Source organism: Leuciscus leuciscus (genome assembly GCF_965113295.1).
Source record: "Leuciscus leuciscus genome assembly, chromosome: 4".
Taxonomy (NCBI): domain Eukaryota; kingdom Metazoa; phylum Chordata; class Actinopteri; order Cypriniformes; family Leuciscidae; genus Leuciscus; species Leuciscus leuciscus.
The window spans coordinates 38300534-38324479 of NC_138728.1; the positions used below are offsets into that span (position 1 = coordinate 38300534).

Below are 23946 nucleotides of genomic sequence, written 5' to 3' on the forward strand. Positions count from 1 at the left end.
TTAGGATCTCATCAAGGTATCTCTGTGCATTCAAAGTGCCATCAATAAAATGCACCTGCATTCGTTGTCCATAACATACGCCTGCACATACCATAACCCCACCATGGGCCACACGATCCACAATGTTGACATCAGCAAACCTGTCTGCCATCTGCCCTGTACAGTGAAAACCGGGATTCATCCGTGAAGAGAACACCTCTCCAAAGTGCCAGACGCCATCGAATGTGAGCATTTGCCCACGCAGGTCGTTTACAACGACCAACTGCAGGTCGAGACCCCGATGAGGACGATGAGCATGCAGATGAGCTTCCCTGAGACAGTTTTTGACAGTTTGTGCAGAAATTCTTTGGTTATGCAAACCGATTGTTGCAGCAGCTGTCCGGGTGGCTGGCCTCAGACGGTGTTGGAGGTGAAGATGCTGGATGTGGAAGTCCTGGGCTGGTGTGGTTACACATGGTCTGCAGTTGTGAGGCCGGTTGGATGTACTGCCAAATTCTCTGAAAAGCCTTTGGAGACGGCTTATGGAAGAGAAATGAACATTCAATTCACGGGCAACAGCAGGTGGACATTCCTGCTGTCAGCATGCCAATTGCACGCTCCCTCAAAACTTGCGACATCTGTGGCATTGTGCTGTGTGATAAAACTGCACATTTTAGAGTGGCCTTTTATTGTGGCCAGCCTAAGGCACACCTGTGCAATAATCATGCTGTCTAATCAGTATCTTGATATGCCACACCTGTGAGGTAGATGGATTAACTCGGCAAAGGAGAAGTGCTCACTAACACAGATTTAGACAGATTTTTGAACAATATTTGAGAGAAATAGGCATTTTGGGTACATAGAAGAAGTCTTAGAACTTTGAGTTAGATCTATAATTTTGTTCAGTGTATATAACTGGCTTAAAACCATTTTTCTTTGGTGAAAATACTAACGTAAAATTGCACCACAATATATATTGGTTTAAAATAATAATAAACATGTTCATAAACACAAACTTGTTAGGCTGGGTACACACCAAAAGATAATCAGGCTGATTTTGGGCCGATTTCCCGCTTCTGACAATCCTAGCTGTGTCCCGATTATCTTGATGGTTATAGATTATCTTATCAGATTTTCCCTTGGTGTGAGGTGTGTTAAGAGTGTCCGAACCTGATCGGAAGAACGTCGGAGCCCTGATCGCGAATCGCAAATATTCAACATGTTGAATATTTACGATCAGAAATCCTGAAATGTGGGGGGGAAGCCCAAGGACAAACGCGCGCATGCTCTGGAGATTATCACGTGAAAGGAAACAATATCCAATCAGAAAGCGAGATGAAGGAAGACGGAAGCATAACAAACGCAGTCATGGCGCAGCACAAAGTGAAATTGATGTGGACAGCAGAGATGGAGGATCAGCTTGTTGATTTGTGGCACAAATGTTTACACAACGTGTTGTGTAAAACTTTTCCAAACACTATCATTGCAATTTCTTCCTGCATATCGTCCGCCATGCTTATTTTGAGGTCTCTAGAGTGTTAACAGTCGAGACTCTGATTGCATGGTCTTTAGGGTTGGGTATCTAGAACCGGTTCCAAAATGCCAAAAACCGGGGATTCAATAAGACGTGCGCACTTCAATTCCGCTTATCGATTCCTTACTTTGGTGATGCTCACATGCGCGAGGTGAATGGCAGTGAGCATTTGTATTGATCTGCCAGGACCTGCCTGCCGCACATGCGCTGTACGTTATATTTACGATGGCGGAGCGCAGCAGATGTTCAAAAGTTTGGTTAAGCTTTTCAAAAAAAGATGAAAATACAGCGAATTGTATCACATGCAAGAAAGACATTTCATGCAAGGGAGGAAGCACCTCCAATATGATGAAACATTTGCTGCAACACAGGGTCAATTTGAAGGAATGCAGCGCATTTGATTCGGTGCGATCTCTCAACAGCAGTACCACAGGTTTCCACACACCAGATAAAGCTACTAGCAGCAGCAATAGCAGTCTCTCACACTCAGGTACAAAACTAGAGCCGCATAATTCTGGATAAAATGAGAACCAGTTTTGTTTAAAATAGAGATCATGAATAAATACATCAGACAATTAATACGAGTCGAGTCTATAATTCCTTAAAGTGTTATATATATACACAGTATATTGTAAATTAAGATGCATTGTCACAGTTTTACTGGTAATAGCCTAAATGTAACAAGAATAAAAGGTAGAAAAAAGTATTTGCTCTCTTTTTTCTCTCCAATAAATATTGGAATCGAAACCAAGAATCGTTAAGAACCGGATTCGATAAGCAGAATCGGAATCGTTAAAATTTAAACGATACCCAACCCTCACGGTCTTTTCACATCATGGCACACCACACACTATAGGAGCAAAACGGTTAAATCTAGGGTTTTTTGTCCTCATGTTTGTGGTCTATCACATTTTGAAAATCTTATAAGATGTAAAAAATCTTTTGGTGTGTACCCAGCATTAGTTGACACATACCAACATTACTGGAGACGCCTGCAGCTCCAGCAGGAACATCACCTTCAGAACCGCTTTCATCAGGATCACTGGCATCAGAGTCCGTCATACTGATCTCATCTTAAAGAAAAAGAGACATTTAAAACAAGAACATCTTCAGTTTAACCTGTATTCAGAAGTAATTTATGAAACATGACAAATGGCACCGTTTAATAATAATAATCATATTAATAACAACTATAATACTTCACTAAGATCACTATTATCAGAATTATCGCCTAGACAGTGATATACTAATACTGTCAATGAAAAATTTATATTTTATAATGAGTATATTATTTTACAATAAGAGGTTATAATACTTTCTTAATTTCTTCACTTAAGCTGTTATACTGGCAGAAACCTGCAGTTTAAGTGAAAACAGGTTTATAAACGCATCTTATTGCAAAATTGGATTACCACAAAAAATGTGGATATAATGCGAATGTGAAAATAGAGAGTAACTGGTGCTGGTTGCGTTCCCAAATGCATGTTAAACTTATGGCACATGCAGAGATGGAGTTCACTGCATTCATTCCCTGTGAAACGAGGCATGGAAAAAGCCAGATCATGAGCTGATCGAGCGAGCAAAGTGTGCTCTTCAGTTTGAAACACACAGCACAACAGACTACAGACTTACTTTCTTATCGTCTTTTGCGATTTGATAAGGGCATTAAGCCATGTTGTGCTTTTGATTTTAATATGTTTGAGAGATGCTTTGCCAAAGCAATTGCACAAAAAACAAAGACAATTTATGTTATTATGAGGCGTAAAAATATTTTCGGTTCTTTTGGTTCAAACTGTGGAGGGACAGATTAGACTGTGGTGGGTCACTAGAGTAAAGGTAATTAATGGTAACACTATGAATTTTACTCCTCCCAAAAATGCCAAATAATAAACAGGTGAGAGCGTATTTTAGGCTATATGACACGTTATAGTGAGATATGACAGCGCTTCTGCAACACGCATCACTGCAGATGAGTAGCTGAGGATCTCTTCAGCATGCTGATGCACAAAATACAAACTAAAAATAAATTAAAGTAAGTCGCAGATGCTCAACACACAGTCATCTTCATTAAAAGTAGTGAGAATAAATGATTTTACCAGTGCTGATGCTACTCTCTCTCCTATTGATCTTAAAATTAGCTGATACAAAAAATGCTGCTCATAGCGGTAGCTTTCGATGACGTGAACACCGTTAAATCTGATATAGCGCGGGAAATGAAGATCGGATTTATGTCTGTTTTGTGCAGACACATTTATGTGGCCAAGTGTAAATGGAATTGTTTTGACAATGAAATGACCAGGTGTAAGTTCTAAAGTTCTTACTAGACTAGCATTTCCTAAAATGATGCAATGCTCTTTTTATTACCATCTCAACACAGTCTTGATCCTCCAATGATGATTGTTCCTTCTCAGGGCTCACCTGAAAGCAAAGCAAAGAAAGAAAAAATAAACATCTATTAGATACAAAGGATTCAGAGATTCTCCAAATGAAGCAGCACAGATACTTGACTCCATTAACACTGACTGATCACTGTCATAAAACATAAAATTAAAACAATTTCACATTATCAATGATATACTTGAGCAAAAGAAGGCTGATGACGCCAACTAATTCAGGTATGATGGGACATTTCAAACAGTGACTTAAGATTTAAAACACTGTGACATAAGTTGTAATCAAGTATAAAGTTAAAACCCTATAAATATATGGTCATAACCAATCAGGGATGCATGAAAATAATGCTCATTATTAATGTTATCATTGTCAATCCGATAAGAAAATTAGGCCGCTATATTAACACTAATAAATAATGGATTACTTCCTTCAGCTTCAGATGTGCACTGTTCACCATGATGGTTTTGAAATGTTTGAATCACAAATCTGTGAAATCAGCGCATTGTTACAGGGAGAGTTCGCTTGTGGAATTGTAAGTTGTAATATTTTTTATTTTTGTTATATATCTGATTTATCTCATATAGGAGTTAATGAGTGCTGCAGTAAACACTTCACTGTAGGCCTACCGGTGGTCAGCAAAACATTAATTATGATTGGGACTGTCATATATACATAACACTATAATGAGCAAACTATTGCATTAAAAACGTCGTGAATTCTTTGGGTTTAGTTGCTGTGTTTCAGCGTTTAGTCCTGGGAGGAGCGCATCCACAACAGGAGTTTCACTATGTAATAGTTGATTACTATTAATAATAGCTCAAGTTAATCTGTGCATGATTTTGTGCAAGTATAAGTTGTAATATTGTGTTTATTTTGTATAAATATCTAATTTATCATATATAGGTTGTGTTCCGTTGAGCTAAAACCATCTAACAAAGCCTCAGTTTAGGGGTGTTCCTTCAGCTCTTTAGGCCATTTCATTTTAAGTTTAATGTTGTCTAATAACTTGTTTGCATTTTAATTTCATTTGATTTATTATTATTATTATTATTATTATTATTAAGGCAATAGATGTTTTGGTAAAACTTCACAATACATATGTTATTGCATTAACTAACATGAACTAACAGAGAGAAAAACTTTTGTTAATGTGAGTTAATAAAATATGTGAGTTCATGTTAGTTCACAGTGTATTAAATAACAGATACAACACTGGATCCTAAAATGTCTTGGAAAATGTTGAGATTAACGTTAAGTAAGATAAACATTAAGTAAATCCTGTAGAAGTATTGTTCATTCATTGTTAGTTCATGTTAACTAATACTAACAAGATGAAACCTTTTTATAAAGTATTGCCATTTTTTTTTTTAAAGAAAGTTGGAAATATGAATGTAAAATTCATTTTAGAAGCTAAGAAACCTTACACTGGTTCAAACTAGGCCACTGTACTGTATATGTTTGATTTATGTTGAAGTGTTTGGGACATTGGCTTTAAATGATGTGCGTTTCGTTTTTGTAATCAGGCTTTCAAAGTATATCAAATTTTGGATTTAGATTCATCGGCTAATATATCAGATATCGGCTTTCGAATATAAAGAATGATCAGTTATCGGACCAAATGTTCATATCGCTGTATCCCTAATTTGATTTCCAAAAAAACAATACCTTCTGTACATCTCTGACTTCTGACTGGGACGGGGACGGACTCTTCATTTCGAGAGTGGAGGGTTCAACCTCACAGAGAGTCTACAAAACATCACATTAGACATGAAACAGTGGTGTAAATATGTGAACACTAGATCTCACAGATGTCTCTGCTTCGTTTGCTCGTTCTCTTCCAGCACAACTCTCACTTACTTTGTCTAGTCCCACAGTAAGAGCAGCACAATCACTGCCTGATGACCACTGGCTCTTATGGCTCATCTGAGAATATGAAATTAAGCGTTACATACAGAAACACTTCACCTAAGAGTTTTAAAAAAAGCATTATAAATGGAATATAAAGGATAATGTACAGTCAGTCAGTAATTAATACAAAATAAACTGACAGGATAATAAGGGTCCTGATACACAGCTACCTATCAATAAATATTTGCACATGAAATACTGATTTGAGATAATATACAAGATTACAAAATAGTTAAAGTTTTCAAATCAATATTTCAATATTTAAATGCTACCACAAGGTAATGTTCACGGCTTTTATGCATCACATTACAAGTGTTTTCATTCCAGTGTGTCAGGTTGTGTGTAGCAGAGTTTCTGCTAGAAAAAAATGGTGCCGGTCAAAGTGACCGGCAGAGATTTCGTTTTCCGGACATTTTGATGATATGCCGGTCAAATATTGCCTCTTAATTAGTCAAGTTGAGGAAAACTGGAGGCAGGCTATGTAACTTAAAAAAATGACATAATCAGGCCGTATAGAATGCAACATGTTTATTAGCCTAACTTTCAAATAGACGGAAAAAAAAACATGAACGTCCGATTGGCGTCAATCAACGCCAATTGTTTTTACTATGGTTTCACATTCATAGTTTAACAAACCAATCCCCCTTCCCCACATAAAATATCTGAATATCTCACGGTGTAAATAGCCGCATTTACATTACAGATTTGCGCAAATGTTTTGCGCTATTATCTAAATATCGATAAAAAACTATTGCGAAATGACGGCGTTTCCATTAACCGATGTTATGCGACTAAACGTCCTTTTTTCTCTCACGATAAGTCATTTCAAAAATCACGGCAACAGACGTTGGTTTATATAATATCACAGCCACCGCATTAGACATTATTATTATGATTAATGGAAGGAGACGTGGCGTGTTATCCAAGCATTAATGGCAGGGAAAGACCCTTGTACTGCGAACGACACATAAGGAGTTTCTGGGTGTTTCGCCCTCATTTCTGCTCCGAGGTTTTGATTGTGGCATTTATTTGAGATTTAGAATCCAGTATTCCTATAGGCTAATTATTGTTCTTTTATGAATTTAATAAAGAACTCTGTCTCGTATTCGGTCCAAACGATCCATGTAGGCTACTTTTGTCCATTCGTTTTTCCTTTTTTAACCCGTAATTGAAAAACGAAAAATGAACTGTTGTTGTCTTTTTAAAACGCAAAGTTGAACACCAAAAGTTTAATTTGAACTGGCTACACAAACTGCTGCGCAAAAAAGTAAATACCAACGCATTTTCAGATTTTTGTTTATGACTTTTTGCCCCAACATTTAAAATATTCACAAATTAATATGGAAAACATGTCGATTTTACTGGTTTTCAAAGGCCAAATTAGAACCTGGAATTGATGTTTTTCCCGCAGTGCTGAATGAGAAGAGGCATTAATATTATGAATAAACTATTGTTTTCTAAGTGTCGGCTAAAATCACATCTCCATCTCCGCTGTTAAGCAGATGCGCTTTTAGAGAGAAATGCACCTTTCATACGGATTACATAATCAGAAGGTATTAGCTTTCGATTCGAATTTGTTCGTTTTAAAGTGGACATTTCAAGCTTTAGCCTACATAGACTATATTTTGTTTCAGTTCTCGCGCTCCAGTTTATGGAGATCATGAAAGTGCGTCTGATTGTTTTATTTTATTTTACAAAAGCACAACGTTTTCTTGTTATTGTGAGTTTACACAAATAAAAGTAGTTGAGAATAATATATTATTATTTTCTGTATGACCAGAAATGATAGAGTATTTTAAGTTGTTTCCACTGTTAATAGGAAAATGCAAGTGTTCGCGCCTGCGCCTCCGTGCCATGCAGTGCGCGCTCCACACTCAGCTTTGTTCCTTTTTTGCATAAAAGCGTCTTCTAAATATAGCTTATTAAATGTTATAATATAATAAAATAATCTAAAAGTATTATTATTTGCGTAGTTATACATGGACCTCAAACACACTGCGTCTTCTAAGTCAGGTGACTGCAAATGCGCAAAAACTGTTTCCATTGCAGTTTTGCGAAATATTCCTTTTTCGAATTGCCTGAAAAACCACCTCATGCGAGCATAAAAACGTTCTTGCGATAAACGGGAGTTTTTGCGAAATTAACGTGCTTCCATTGTGCGTATTTTTAATTCTCAATTTCAATTTGCGCAATTTGAAGGGTAGCCTAATGGAAACGCGGCTAGTGTCTCTCCACAACTTGCAATGCGCATAAGCTGCATAACCTTGTTCTCCGCTGCTTCGTCTTGATCCGATTCTGCTTTTTCTCCGGTGGTGGTGGAGCTGTCTGGACATCTGAGGCTTCAGGCGTTCCTGATTCACCATCGTCCGTCGCGTCTGGCCTCTGAAAAAAGCTTTTACGGCTAGTCTGCCTGGGCCTGGCCATATTTGAAACGTCTCACTCATTCGTTCGTTGTTTAGGTCTATATTACAGCCGTTTTAGGCGTGCGCTTTATTTGAAATGCAGCATGCGATGTTGTTTAATAACTTTCAAACGGTACAGCCAGTTCCTTTATAACATAGCCAAAGGTTGGTGTATTTTTGTTTTATACATTTTAGGCTTATTCTCAAATTCAGATCGTGTTAGGGGGGCGGGATTATTAGGTCATTTTAATCTGACAATTTGACCGGAGAGATTTCATTTTGTCGGACATTTCATTTTTTTTTCGGCCAATGTCCGGCAATTACCGGACAACGGAAACCCTGGTGTGTAGCTTTACACCAGTTTTATGAGGACACCGTTTTATGAGGACATCATAAGAGCATGTTCCTGATGTTTGACTTGACTGAAGAATCTCAGTGTGTTGTGTAAGTTTAACAGAATCCTGGTCTATGAGGACACTAGATTTATGAGGACACCATAAGAACATGATCCTGATGTTTGACTTTGACTGAGTGTGTTGTGTAAGTTTAACAGAATACTGGTCTATGAGGACACTAGTTTTACTGGGACACTGGTAACTAGATACATTTGGACGGCACTGAGTTCAAGTGTGTGTATGTATGAGAGTGATACGAGACATTGCGCCTGTGCTAGATGTACAGTAAGTGATCGTGACTCACTTCTTACACACACAATCATAATTCAGGGACTGATAACAGTGGCAAATAATCTGTTTCTGAGGAACACTGGTCGCATGGCACTGCTTAAGCATGGAAACCCTGAACTCACCTTTATAATGATTGCTGAATCTGCCCTGGAGCTCATCTTTGTCTGTAAACGGCATGTCCTCTTCCAGATCTTGATCTTCTCCTTCACTGACTCACTTCAGCCATCATCCCATGTGTCTGCGCGCATAGAAAAAGACTCTCATTAATCACGACCTTTGCATTTCATTTGACATATTATTCAAAAAGCTTGTTTTAAATAAATTGATCAATTATGGTAAACAGCATTCAAGTTATTTTAATACTTTATTATTATATGATATTTAAGGAATATGTTAATTGATAATAACTATTCATTCATAGATTTCATTCACAATTGATACATTATAGGCAATAATAGTGACAGTATTAATAAGACTGAATCAGACTGACAGTTCTAATAATATTCAGAGTATATTTTATTATAGTCAGGAGTAATATGAGCACATATTTGTGTCTTAATGTGTTTAAAGCAAGCATAACTGTAGTAATATTAACAGTAGCATATCAGGATACTGTACTGGGTGAAATAGCCTCCCCTTCACATACTGTAGTCATGACAACGCGTTATTATGATGGCTAGACTATTTTATGGGATCAGAAAAGGTAGCAGTTACAAATATAGTGCAATCGAAAACGAGTTTAAAATGACAAGCATCGCTGATTCCCTCATGTCAGTCTGTAAACAGAATCACTATAGGTCCGCTAGCACCGTTAGCATCACGCGCTAGCTGCTTTCTAACTGTAAAACGAGCAGCGAAGAGCATACAGAACATGCACAAACAAGCCAAACGGACCCACATGCTATTAGAGAAGCAATTAAACAACATTAACTTACCTTTTGGATAACAGTTGCCTTCATCAGGTCCACAGATGTCTTCTCAGGTGCAGAGTTTGTCCAGTCCAAACAGGAAATGACGTGCGACGAATGACTACACCTCTGATTACGTTGTACTTATCATAATATAAACGGGATTTTATTTATTTATTTATTTATCATATATTTAATGCACAATTAATAAATTACAGGCAAAAATACTTAAATAATTAGTATTTTGCATTAAGTTGCTACACATTTTAAAGCTGATTGAAACACCACTAACCACTCGGTGAGTTGCACAGTTTTGAAAACGAACGTTAAGGGTTGTTTTAAGGTCATGTTTGTGCATGGCCATTGACTCCCATTCTAAAGCGGTCATGGGCAATTCTAAAATAGTCAAAAAGTCGCGACAGGAACCATTGTCAAAATTTCTTTATCCACCACTCTTGTTCTTCCAAAACGAACTACAAAATAGACTCAGTGTTAAATACCGGAATTGTCCTTTAAGTACCGTCAGATGAAATCCTGCAGGTGTCGGCGCTTTCTCCGTCCATGCAATAAATGCACATCCATGAATGAGCGCGGATTTTCTAGCGCATTTACTTGAACTTCATAGGCAATATATCTATGGTTTAACCCATTTGAGAGGCGGCCAAAATCAGAATTTAAAATGGACTGAATAAGCTCTCTACGAACTTGAGCGATGTGAAAGTGGAAAGTGAGTCGCTCGAGACTGAGTCGCCAGCTGAGGAAAGTGAGTCGCTCGCTGAGGAAAGTGAGTCGCTCGCTGTGTGAGGAGGGTGAGTCGCTCGCTGTGTGAGGAGGGTGAGTCGCTCGCTGTGTGAGGAGGGTGAGTCGCTCGCTGTGTGAGGAGGGTGAGTCGCTCGCTGAGGAAAGAGTCGCTCGCTGTGTGAGGAGGGTGAGTCGCTCGCTGAGGAAAGTGAGTCGCTCGCTGTGTGAGGAGGGTGAGTCGCTCGCTGTGTGAGGAGAGTACGTAACGTTATACAGATCCACCGCTGGCATATCAGTGGGAAAGTGAGTAGCTAGGGGCTATAGTATAGTGACTTCCCACGACAAATCATTAGTCCTATTTTTGGACCTTCCGGCCCGCCATACACTACGTCCATATTGTTTTACAGTCTATGGTTCAAACAGCACGGGACACACACAGCACTGCGCGCTGTCAAAACTCCAGAGAGAGAGAGAGGCCCCGCCCCGGCCTTCTCGGAGAGTGGTTACGTCACGATTAAGCCGAATAGTTCCAGAGGTTGCTAAGCAACGTGCCAGCCAACAACAAACAGACAGCCAACAACAAACAGACAGCATCGTCTTACTGAAACACAGTTTACATTATTTACACACTTGAACGTGATACAAACAATAGGAAACACATTGAACACACATTCAATTACACTGAACGATCGATCGTCGATATGTTACCTGAGAGAAGCGGCCGCTGCAGCGTGACAGACGCGGCTATGGCTATGAACACGACAGGTAACGTAACATTAATACAAATCAAAAGACAAGTTACCATTTAATGATACAGGCTTTATTACAGACGTTACATAATCTTATCTTATCCCTCTGATGGTCTTCGTTTGTGTTGACACTCGTTGAAATTAGCTAGGACATTGTCGGTCAGTGTTTCTGTGAAAACAAGCAGCATTTTTCGGGGTTAAGACCTTTAAGCACAAAAACATCAAAAGTTATAAAGTTTTATTTAGCAAGCATGTAACCACTGATATCATAGATGGAAAAGACCATGTTCTAGCGTGATTTACCATGATATACCACATTCTAACATGATTTACCATAGTTTATCATGGTTTACCATAATTGACCCTGTTCTAGCATGATTTACCATGATATACCACATTCTAGCATGATTTACCATAGTTTATCATGATTGACCATGGTCTAGCGTGATTTACCATGATATACCACATTCTAACATGATTTACCATAGTTTGTCATGATTTACCCTGTTCTAGCGTGATTTACCATGATATACCACATTCTAACATGATTTACCATAGTTTGTCATGATTTATCATGATTTACCCTGTTCTAGCGTGATTTACCATGATATACCACATTCTAGCATGATTTACCATAGTTTGTCATGATTTACCATGTTTCTAGCGTGATGTACCATGATATACCACATTCTAACATGATTTACCATAGTTTGTCATGATTTATCATGATTTACCCTGTTCTAGCGTGATTTACCATGATATACCACATTCTAGCATGATTTACCATAGTTTGTCGTGATTTACCATGATATACCACATTCTAGCATGATTTACCATAGTTTGTCGTGATTTACCATGATATACCACATTCTAACATGATTTACCATAGTTTGTCATGATTTATCATGATTTACCCTGTTCTAGCGTGATTTACCATGATATACCACATTCTAGCATGATTTACCACAGTTTGTCATGATTTACCATGTTTCTAGCGTGATATACACAAACAAATACAAATATGTTTTCAATGTTGTACCAACCAATAGTAAAAGCAGTAGCCTATACCAACTATTGCACCATGCTGTCACTAAACTCAATAAAAAAGTGTTTAGTTTGGCTACCAAATGTTCTGACAATCACAAACATGAACTTAAATGCAAAACCTACTAATTATTAGCTGTGTCAATGTCAGCCTGTTTCCTGATTTTATGTGTAAACCTCACACTGGTTGGTTCCTCGCCTGATCTACACAGGTGTGTTTAGTCATAAGCAGTTCAGTCTCTCATGCTGTTGTGTGTTTTCCAGGAGCCTTTGACTCTCTTTATAAAGTGGGAAAGAAACTGGCATCGAAACCCCATGGCACTGTCCATGAAGGAATCCGGAAATCTGATGGCACTCAGGTATGTTGCTCTTCTGGATACAGCAAACTCTTTGCCTCTTGTTTCCTTCTGTCTCTCGAGTCCTGACAAAAACATCAGTGTTTTCAGTTTTGACCAAAACATGTTTTAAAAAAGATTGTAGATAACCATGTAAGCAACAAAGATGAGTCAGTTCACTTACGTTTGCAAATATTTTCTTTATTTTTTAGGTGATCATCAAATATGTGAAGGAGCGGCAGTTTGATTTCGACGTAAGTTGACACGATTTTATTCTTTATGAAAATTACTATTAATAATTATTTCAAAGCCTTGAAGCATCAGTTGTAAAGTACATGTAAAGTTCATTGTTTTCTAACCCACTCTTTAGTCAGGAGGTTTGAGGTTAGGAGTCAACTAACCTTTTGTCAATCTCTTCTTTCAGGTCGGGGATTCCAAACCTTATTGTCGAGAGGCAACTATAATGCGGATGGTGGAACATAGCGACCATGTCGTGAAATTACATGATTGGTTTGGCATGGAAGATCACGACATCTTAATCATGGAACATCCAGGTGTCAGCGTAACCTTGTGTGATTTCATCAAAGAAAACAGAGGTCATCTGACTGAAGCAGAAGCAAAAGACATCATGCAGAATCTCATCGCTGCGTTTCAGCACTGCAGGGAACAGGGTGTTTGTTACGAACACATCAGCCTGAGAAAAGTACTCATCGACCCATTCACCAGGGAGATCAAGTTAGCCGGCTTTTACAGAGGACTGGCCATCAGAGAACCAAGTGAGCTTGCTTTTTGAGCACAAGTCACTGATTTATTATGCACAGGATATGGAAATAAGGTTTTTTTTTACTGAAAACTGAAAACTTACTCCTTACAATAGGTGATTTTGAGTCAAAAGCAGAGAGGAGAGTTCACGCTTTAATGCGAACAAATGAAGTCTTGTACAGAGCGCTGAAGGGAATGGTCGAAGGAGAACGTCTTCTGAAACTTTGGCTTCGTAGGGAAAGATCACAGTTGTCCAAAGGTGAGACCAAAAACAAGAACGAAATGGAAATAGCATTGCTTGAAAACATGTAAAGCTCTTACACAAGTGACAGTACAATTACCTTGATGACAAATAAGCAAAGTGTAAAACACAGCGGATTGACAGTGAATGTTTAGCCATTAATAAATGTTCATGGGCATCAAGAGAATGCCATAGTAACAGCAACATTACCTCACATAAACTACATATCTCAAAATCAAGCAGGACTAATCATCTCTCTTCTGAAAACTTTTACAGAATGCCTGGATCTACTTCAGAACCTTCGTGACAGAGAGTCAAGGATCTACTTAATGAACATTCTAGATCATGACTGGTTTAAAGAAACACCAGAGCCAGAAGCGATCGAGTCCGACCCGACAGAAGGTGAGTCTCTAGTTATTACCTCTCTGATTCATGTCCGCTTCAGCCTGATGTTTCTGATGTTAGGCAACATGCAGAGAGTAAACATCATGCAACTTTCCCGAAGGATTGGATCGCAGCAGCAGGGCCGTGTAAATAACTGTGGGACACATGGGGGGGTGCGATATCACAATATTCGATCGTGGACGATTAAAATGTCTCCACGATCTGCTTTTGAAGAAATGTCGTAGTATCGTGTTACTGCGCACATTCTATCAGCTGCAGTTCTGTTACATTCACATCACATGCTGTATACACTCACGGGACACTCCCATTCACAAAAGTTGCCAGTTATCATGTCAAACAACGCCTGGATACTTGACTAAGATATCTTTCTAGTCTTATCGTGCTAATACTGTCAAATACACACAAGCTTCACATAAACACAGTTGGTTATGTCTAAAGTGAAAGCAAATATCTGAGAGAAAATCGAGTGCGTGTCATATGCATGTATATTAGACGCGTACCGATCTTAAAGTGACAGTAGCCCAATACTAAACACACTGCCGCTTGTCCTTAAAGGGCCCCTATAATGCTACTTTAAAGGCTCCTAATGTTGTTCGGAGTCTCCTACAACAGGATTAATAGACACAGTTTTAGGTAATACAGTTTAAGGTAATAGGACACACTCTGGGGACACTAAAGACTTTTGAAAAGGCCATTATACCCCTTCAGAGCATGTGAGCGGAGTGGAGCGGTGAGAATCTCCGCTCATCGCTCATGGAACTGTTCACCCCTCCGCTCCCCCGCTCTAAGCTACATCAGGCCGCTCCGCTCATTATCGCTCAGCGCTCAACGAGGTTTGCTTCGCGCTCCACTCAAATCGCCCCCCGCTCGCTCCGAAAAAGGAAAAAAATCTACATGTATATCACTTTTAGCTTAGACCACAGCCTTACCTCCTAAACAACTAATGAGCAACAACAACATTTTTCAAATTGAAATGTTTTATTTCAAATTATAGGCCTATGTAAGAAGGAATATAGCCTAAACAAAAAGTCCTGTAAAATTAAACGAATAAATGGCCCTAATAAAATAAAATAAAATTATATAAACAAAAATATACATATACATTTTTTAAAAGTAAATTAACTATAAGGCCAGAATTTTGATAAGTGAACTTTTGCGCAACGCGCACGATTAAAATTTAAATTGGCTTCCATACACACAAACTGCTGTAAAATTAAACGAATAAATGGGCCTAATAATATAAATAGTATTACGGACGACACAAATTCGGCTAAATAAAACGAACCATTTGGTCTACTTGAATGAAAAAACGAATTTGTTTGAATATTACGCTATATTTAATTTACACTTTGTTACAAGTTACCGTATTCAATTTGCTAACCTTTTGTTGCGTGTTCGCGTAGGTCACGTTCATGTTTTCGAGAGATGTGTCTTTTGAGATTCCAAAATGAATCTTTGCTGACTGACACGATGTCTCCACATTCGTTTTCTTGTACCACATTATCATTGTTAGGGACCGTTCGGTATTTATGGAAGGGGCCACCGGAGGAAAATAGGGGAGGGTCATGTCTTTTTATTCTTTGTTGAGGGGAGGGTCATCCAATTTTTTTTAGTCTAGGGGGAGGGTCACCAAACTTTTATATTCATGAAAACAGCAACATTTCAAAGTGGCTTGTTTGGTGCTATTTTTTTTCCATTTAGATCGATGTTGATCTCGCGTTATCAGCCCCCCTTCGATATCAGATGGGTCTGACCCAACAAAAATCCAGTTTGGCGCTGTTTGACAGTGCGCGCGCACTTCAGTTCCGCGCTTAGAAAAAGTGCATCATGTCAGAACAGAATGCCAATGAAATGTTTACCCGGCAAAGCTTTAAAGCACGAGCAAATAATGAACTTTTGTGATTGCGAATAAGTGCACAGTGTCCTGTGAGTGTAACTCTACCGCTGCATTAACATGTGATGTGAACGTAGGCCTACGTCGAGTTTTACAGTATTGGGACTGAGGCGCATACTACCATATTTTAGTTTCCATTCTTATTTTGTTTCCACGATGTGTAAGATGTAGGGCTACCACATCTTTAAATTACTATTAGATTTATTTAAGTTAACATAAATACGTAGACCTACACCACAAAAACTAGTTGAGGATAAATTCGTTAAACTTGGGCGATTCCAGTGTTATGGACGTGACATTTGCAGTCAATACGTGAAATATAAATTCTCAGAAAATGCATTTAATACCAATATTTTGAAACGTCTGAAAGGAGTCAAGACATTAGAAAAATATCAGTCTACGTATGCGTTTTATATGAGGGAAATACACATGTGACGTGACACAAAAAATCTTTAACTTTTAGGTGGCAAAATATTTTTAGTAATTCTATAAATTACACTGTGCAAACCAAAAGATATATACCCACCGGATGAATAAAGATCAGCCTCCACAGAACATAACATATTATTTTTATTTCATTTTTCGTGGTCGCATTTATGTAAAAAAACCCAAAAAAAACAATGTTACGGGCGTGACAGTTCTCCATTATGGACATGACTGCTCTGAAAGCGACTTTAAAAATTTCACAGAGACCTCAAACAGAAAGCACAAAGCCTTTCTTTAAAGTGAATTTCGTTTTTTTATTAATTGTATCTTAATTTTAATCAATGTTTTATCTGGATTTAAATAGCCTAAGAAGTAAATATAGTAGAAAATAGATAATCATGACACGGAGGCGCGGGCGAGTGAACTGGACTCTTGTCTCATAAATGAACCGAAACTCAGCGTAAGGTATGCTACTTGCCTCACAGACCTGAGAAATATATAGAAAGCTTGAAATGTCTACTTTTAAACAGAACAATTCAAAATGAAGGAAAACAGACTGCTTTCTGCTTATGAAATGTGCATTTCTCTCTGGCGCGTTCTGAGAAGATCGCGACGCATTGTCAACTTCATCTTTGCAGTCGACACAGAAAACACGTGTTTATTAATAAACAATTAAAATGTCTCCTTGCTATATTTGACATATTCATAATAATTACTTTTGCCGGTTGTTTGTGACAGCTTTTAGATGCTTTGTTGGCAGCGCCACCCACATGTTGAACGTGTCACACCGCATCAGCACCAAAAACATGATTTTTTTCAAATCTAAAATCAAAAATCGTGATACGAACCGAATCGTAGGTTTGGTCTATCGTTACAGCCCTAGTAAGATGAGAAAGCAAGAGTTTATGGTTTAAAAAAACAAACAAACAATCTGAACATCTTTGCCAAGCGCAGTACAGAAGTAGGCTAATCAATAAATTATCGGGGAGGGTCATGTCTTTTTTCACAATCATTTTGGAGGGTCATCGTATTGCTGGCAAAGGGAGGGTCATGTCTTTTTTGACAACAGATCTCAAAACTCCTCCGGTGGCCCCTTAAATAAAAAACGAACAGTCCCTTAGTTAGTTTTATATTAATAGTAGCCTACACCTGTATGACTTCTCATTTTCCTTTTTTAAGTAGCCTACTTTTTGAACTCCATTATTGAGCCGAGTTTTGACTGAAAATAGTCTACTGTTGATGACTGTGCAAGACAGATGGATCCTGGTTTAGGTTTGACTGGGCATGCTTCAGACTTGTGGTGTGAACTGAGCGAAATTGGAGCGAAATTGGAGCGGGAAATAAGGCGACGCTCCGTCCTTTTAAAAATGCCGCTCTGCGCTCTGTCCAAGATCCGCCCGCTCCCGCTCCCTGCTCGCTCCCGCTCCACTCCGCTCACATGCTCTGTACCCCTTTAAATTATACTATACTTAGTGTGTATTAAATTTGCAAAGATTTGTATGTATTATACTGGGGACACACCAAAAGATAATCGGGCTGACTTTGGGCCGATTTCCCCCCTTCCGACAATCCTAGCTGTGTCCCGATTATCTTGATGGTTCTACAGATTATCTTATCAGATTTTCCCTTGGTGTGAGTGAGGTGTGTTAAAGGGTTAGTTCACCCAAAAATGAAAATTCTGTCAGTAATTACTCGCCCTCATGTTGTTCCAACCGCGTAAGACCTTCGTTCCTCTTCGAAACACAAATTAAGATATTTTTGATGAAATCTGAGAGCTGATAACTTCTCCGTAGGCTGCTAGGTGGCCCAAACTTGCTGGCCCAGAAAAGTTATTAAAGAGATCGTTAATATAGTCCAAGTGACTACAGTGGCTCAATCTTAAGTATATCAAGCGACGAGAATACTTTTTGTGCGCAAAAACAAACAAAAATAACGACTTTATTCCACTATTCATTTCCTTCTCTCTGGGCCACTAGTTGGTTCGCGTCACACACATGACCAGCGTCGGCCAATAGTGAGCCTACGTGGTGACGTGTAACACAGACGCGCTGCGCAAAAACACTTACGAGGCCCAGAGAGAAGGAAGTGAATAGTGGAATAAAGTCGTTATTTTTGTTTGTTTTTGCGTACAAAAAGTATTCTCGTCGCTTGATATACTTAAGATTGAGCCACTGTAGTCACTTGGACTATATTAACGATCTCTTTAATAACTTTTCTGGGCCAGCAAGTTTGGGCCACCTAGCAGTACTTGAAGTGATTCCATTTTAGCACAGTTTAATTGATTAAAATATATTAAAATATAAATACATATAAATGATGAATACATAAATATTTTAAATATATTGCAGTAGGCCAATAAGGTACATATATTTGTAAATAAGGTACATATATTTTAAACACACATTTTGCTACGTTCATAGTAGGGATGGGCATGATTAATCGACGATCGATAATTGATCGTTAAGAATTTCGTCGATCACGTTTATTTGTTATCGATTAAACTAATGCAGGTTGCGTTGCGTAGTGTGAGTCTTGAAGCAATGGAATTAATTTTAGCGCGGAGGTACCTGCGCATCCCGGCAACGTCAGTCCCCTCAGAGCGGGTGTTTTCGGCGGCTGGACTGGCCGTCACCAGGTTGCGGTCGCGTCTGATCCCAGATCATGTCAACATGCTTATCTTTCTCAACAGAAATCAGTAGACTGGTGCAGAAGTTCTATGGGAACTTCATGCGTTTTCTCAGATCGGATAGCTATCTGATTTATCAAAACGATTCCATTTACACCTGGTCACATAAATGTGTTTTTGCAAAACGGATATAAATCCGATCTTGAATTCCCGCGCTATATGCATATTTAAATTGTTGCACGTCATCGAAAGCAACTGATATGAGCTGCATTTTATTGATCATCAGCGAAAATTTCTAAATCAAAGACCGCAACAAGATATTGCGGCAACAGCCCTGGTAAGATCATTTCGGTTCTTTACTTTTAATGAAGATGATTGTGTGTTGATGAATGACTTTGACTTTGATTTGCGATAGTTTGCACGTTGGCTTGATGAATAGATGCTCATCTGTGGTGATGCGTGTTGAAGTAGCGTCGTCATATCTGGATATAACATGACATATAGCCTATAACACGCTCTCACACGTTTATTTCTTATCATTTTTGGGATAAGTCAAATTTACATATGTGGTTTCAACAACCAGATGCATTTACTCTTGTCCAGTTTCGTCTGGAATGCGTCTCAGATCTCCTCCTGAAGTGAGCGATCGGATTTAAATCCGTCTCGAATGCGTTTCGGAGGGCATTTAGATTTGGTCTTTTCACGACCGGGTAGCTATCCAATCACAGAAAACGGATGAAGTGGCCATGGGTCTCTGTTTAAGAACGCCGGCTCGCAGCTGCAGGTTCCGCTGGTTTAGAGCACCGCAGGAATCTTCAAGTCTACCGAACGTCCAGTTTCAAGTCAAGTCAAGTCAAGTTTATTTGTATAGCGCTTTTCACAATACAGATTGTATCAAAGCAGCTTCACAGTATTAAATTAAAATAATACAACAAAGTTTGTTTCAAGAGGAATTTATTGATTGATAAAATTAAATTAAATATCCCCAAAATATCCCCAACTGAGCAAGCCAAAGGCAACAGTGGCAAGGAACCGAAAAACTTCATCAAGTGACCTAATGGTGTCCTAAAACTCCATCAGGTGACCTAATGGAGAAAAAGAAAACCTTGGGAGAACCCAGGCTCAGTCGGGGGCCAGTTCTCCTCTGGCATTTATGAGCTAGAGGCCGGATTGTAGTTTGAACTGTAGGATTATATGAATGCCTGGCTGAAGAGATGCGACTTTAATCTAGTTTTAAACTGGGAGAGCGAGTCTGAGCAACGAACAGTATCAGGAAGACTATTCCAGAGTTTTGGAGCCAAATGTGAGAATGCTCTCCCTCCTTTGGTGGTTCTGGATATCCTAGGTATGACCAAAAGCCTTGAATTTAGTGATCTTAAAGAGCGCGATGGATTATAGGGTGATAAAAGATCCGTTAAATAGACTGGAGCTAAGCCGTTTAGGGCTTTATAGGTCAGTAGCAATACCTTGTAATTAATACGGAACTTTATAGGTAACCAATGCAGTGATGATAAAATCGGTGTTATATGATCATATTTTCTTGATCTAGTAAGAACTCTAGCGGCGGCATTTTGGACTAACTGTAGCTTGTTTATTGAGGATGCAGGACAACCAGCTAGTAAAGCATTACAGTAATCCAGTCTCGAGGTCATGAATGCATGAACTAACTTTTCTGCATCAGAAACTGATAGCATATTACGTAGCTTAGCAATGTTTCTAAGGTGGAAAAATGCTGTTTTTGTAACATATGAAATATGATTTTCAAAAGACAGGTTGCAATCGAGTATAACACCCAGGTCTTTTACTGTAGAGGATAAAGTAACAGGACATCCTATGATGTTAAAGTTGTATTGTGCGAGGTTTTGTGGGTGGTTTTTTGAACCGATAAGTATTACTTCTGTCTTGTCTGGATTTAATAAAAGAAAATTACGGGTCATCCAATCTTTTATATCTTTAACACACTCTGTCAATTTGGAAAATTTTGCGTTTTCATCCGGCCGTGATGAAATATATATTTGAGTGTCATCAGCATAACAATGGAAACTAATTCCATGTTTCCTTATAATATTTCCAAGTGGCATCATATATATTGAAAATAACAGAGGGCCTAATACAGATCCCTGCGGCACTCCATAGTTTCACTGCCACAAGTTGATCTTCTTGTAATAAAGATCTCATCGAGGACAAACAAACTGTATTTTTGTATTTTCATTGCATTTTTAATTTATAAAAAGTTAAAGAAATAATGAATTTCAATATAAAAATATTAATGATTAATCGACAGTCGATCGTTAATTCTCCCGACGATCGACTAAGAAAATTTAATCGAATGCCCATCCCTAGTTCATAGTTCATACACAAAGTACTCATAAAATGTACTTTAAGTAAGAGCAACAGAAGTATGTTTTCTTTAAATACACTAAAACTTCACTAAAAGTATGCTTGTTTTTTGCATATTTCTTAAAAGCGTGACTAAGCGTATATTTATTACCAATGTACTTCTAGTGCACTTGTTAGAAATATGTTAAAAGTATGCTTGTGTTTAGCATACCAGACCTCCCATAAGGACCAGAAAAATTACCTTGGGGGTCTTTCAAGTACAAGCGTTTTGCGAATCCTGCATTGAACTCCGAGATTTGAGAAGCAGTCGTCAGTGAAATAAAGGGAACACAGCAAAAGTTTAGGATTATACTGCTGTGATACCATGGTAAAGATGAACTTTAACCTCTGATTCTTCACATGCTCGTCCTTGGGCGGTGAAAAGAAACTGGCTTTACCTTCACATTGTAGAGCACAGCGCCGTCTTCTCCACATGATGCTGTCCAGTGTCCACTTCAAGTTTTCCCTGCGCGCGCAATAAGTGGACAGCTAATATGCTAATGTCTCGTCTTGACATCACAACGAAACCGCTTTGGATTCGTTTTTAAAAATGATTCATTTAACTGAATCAGAGTCGACTCTTACTTTTGAAAGACGTGATTTTCTAGGTGTGATTTTTCTTTCTTGAGAGAAATTAACATGTATCTACTGTACCTAATACGGATCCAATCGGAATCAAGATCGGAATAAAACCACAAGAATTTAATTGAAATTGTAAAATTTGTATCAACCAATAGTAAAAGCAGTAGCCTATACTAACTATTGCATCATGCTGTCACCAAACTCAATAAAATAGTGTTTAGTTTGGCTACCAATTGTTCGGACAATCACAGTAGCCTACACTTATTGTTTGTGAGTGTCTAGTTAATACCACTCTTATTCATTTATTTTTCCTCAGGCGACATGCAGTTTGAAGCAATAGATAACAGCAGCGCCGCTGGTCATCAAACACCTGAAGAAGAGCCGACTCCAGCCACAGATGCGCTTGAGCCAATGGTGGATTACGCTCAACCATCGACCAGCGCTAATGCGTTATCACTGGAGTCTCCAGCCGGACAGGAGCCGACTCCTTTTACTGCTTTTTGCCTCTCTGATTCATGCCTGTTTCAGCCTGGTGTTTGTGATGTTAGTTTGACTTTTACCTCAGACTACATGCAGTTTGAAGGAACAGATAGCAGCAGCAGCAGCAGCACTCTACCATCGACCAGCGCTGATACGTTATCTGAGATCGAGCCGACAGGTAACTGTCTGAGGACATTAATACTAACCCTAACTCACATGTATGCAGAAATAACGGTGGGACACGATTACTGGGGGACTTCTCACTCAACTCAAACTTGATAACAGTGTGAATGAGAACATAAGAATGCAGATTTGTTATTTTAAATGAAATTAGGACCGTTGTTGCTTAGGACATTGTCGGGCAGTGTTTCTATCATGTTTTGACAATCACAATAGCCTACACTTATTGTTTGGGATGCCCCCCCCCCTCTTCACACTGGTTGGTTCCTCGCCTGATCTACACAGGTGTGTTTAGTCATTAGCAGTTCAGTCTCTCATGCTGTTGTGTGTTTTCCAGAACCCTTTGACTCTCTTTATGAACTGGGAAAGAAACTGGCATCGAAACCCCATGGCACTGTCCATGAAGGAATCCGGAAATCAGATGGCACTCAAGTATGTTGCTCTTCTGGATATAGCAAACTCTTTGCCTCTTGTTTCCTTCTGTCTCTCGAGTCCTGACAAAAACATCAGTGTTTACAGTTTTGACCAAAACATGTTTTAAAAAAGATTGTAGATTATCATGTAAACAACAAAGATGAGTCAGTTCACTTACGTTTACAAATATTTTCTTTATTTTTTAGGTGATCATCAAACTTGTTGAGGAGCGGCAGTTTGATTTCGACGTAAGTTGACACGATCTTATTCTTTATGAAAATTACTATTACTAGTGCAAAATGCCTGTGCAAAATTAGTTTTTGTGTGTGTTTTTAGTAATTGTTGGTTTGGTGTGTTTGAGTGCTCATTGTTACAATTACACAGCAAAAGTTCAGTGACATATTTATTTGTGCATGGTAGAAAGCAAATACTGATACTGACATAATGACATACAATAAATGTGGAAAATTTAACTACACGATTCAGGGAGCAGGATACACAGTGAACTCCGAGCTACTTAAGCTCCACTGCTTTCTTCGACCCTCTCTGTCTCTGGTCCTGGGCTGTGCTCCCTCAGTGTGTGTGTGAGAGGGGGAGTGGCCAGCTGTGCTCACTCAGTGTGTGTGTGAGAGGGGGAGTGGCCAGCTGTGCTCACTCATTAGCCGCGTTTCCACTGTCGGGCCAGTGCGAGCCAGGGCTATAAACGGGCCGTGCCGGGCTAATAGCACCGGGCCTGCGTTTCCACTGTCGGGCCAGAAGCTCCACAGCGCTTCACTAAAACACGCCCGTAACACGCCTCTCTGGAACAACGTCACACTAACTCATTCACCAACAAATGGAAGTTTTATCAGAAAACTAATCAGAAATCACTGGAAAC

The 23946-nt window shown here is 38.9% G+C and overlaps 1 protein-coding gene across 1 annotated transcript; it reads left to right on the forward strand.

Annotated features, from left to right (window-relative positions):
- Positions 1-22315: 22315 nt before the first annotated feature.
- LOC309497261 (uncharacterized protein) lies at positions 22316-23326 on the forward strand (the record flags this gene model as incomplete). The annotated part of the gene is made up of 3 exons (XM_082167490.1): positions 22316-22653; positions 22993-23087; positions 23276-23326. The coding sequence occupies exons 1-3, from the start codon at positions 22317-22319 to the stop codon at positions 23324-23326; spliced, it is 483 nt and encodes a 160-aa protein (XP_082023616.1). The 5' UTR covers position 22316.
- Between the last annotated feature and the right edge of the window lie 620 nt (positions 23327-23946).